The sequence below is a fragment of the Labrus bergylta genome, chromosome 16 (assembly GCF_963930695.1).
Source record: "Labrus bergylta chromosome 16, fLabBer1.1, whole genome shotgun sequence".
Taxonomy (NCBI): Eukaryota; Metazoa; Chordata; class Actinopteri; order Labriformes; family Labridae; genus Labrus; species Labrus bergylta.
This window is the reverse complement of record NC_089210.1, coordinates 13,825,803-13,826,528: the sequence shown is the minus strand read 5'-3', so window position 1 is coordinate 13,826,528 and position 726 is coordinate 13,825,803. Positions and strand designations below refer to the sequence as shown.

Below are 726 nucleotides of genomic sequence, written 5' to 3'. Positions count from 1 at the left end.
GAACACACCTCCCACCTCAGGAACAAGCATATACACTTTGACCCCAACAGACCTTTACAGTGGCACACCTTTCAACGATACTTACTCACAACCTGACTCACACTATTTTCTATACTATCTGTCTCAGTACTTCAACCTGGTGTCCTCTGTCCTCTTCTACCTCAGTGCTGCTGTCAATCCTCTGCTGTACAACCTGATGTCTGCCAGATACAGACACGCTGTACACAGCCTCATACACACACACTCTCACACACAGACTCACCGTCGGCGCACACTCACAGGACAGCACTCCACAACCACTTTGTAAGGGTGAACACTGACCGCAATGATAGAGATCATCACTGGAGGCAAAAAGAAGGGAAATTAAACTTGATTCTTTTAATATAGCTTGGCTTTTATTTGGCAGGGCTTCTTACAGCCTTACATTGTGTCTCTAAAGCGTTGCAGCCCGTGACAAATACCAGTTAATCTAACATTTAAACAGTTGGTTTCCAATGAGGTGTAGTCAAACAGAATATTTAGAATATAATTAGTTATTCCTGTGCTTTTCTTGCTATGGCTAGTCATGCTAATTTAAAGGTATTCATGTGGTGACGAAGTGGGACACTTAAATGCTGTTATCAGAAGAATAATGTACAGTGGCATTTCAGGTTGCAAGTTGTATAAATGTATGGGTTAACCATTGTCCTCTTAGCTACTAATGGGACAATGGTTAGTACAAAATGC

At 42.0% G+C, this 726-nt stretch overlaps 1 protein-coding gene across 1 annotated transcript in view; it reads left to right on the top strand.

The window, feature by feature from the left end:
- LOC109997536 (growth hormone secretagogue receptor type 1-like) overlaps positions 1-307 on the top strand; it is a 4,313-nt gene extending 4,006 nt beyond the window's left edge. Inside the window, exon 5 of the mRNA XM_065964783.1 lies at positions 128-307. Coding sequence (XP_065820855.1) covers positions 128-307 — 180 coding nt within the window. The remainder of the gene's footprint in view (positions 1-127) is intronic.
- Positions 308-726: the final 419 nt, after the last annotated feature.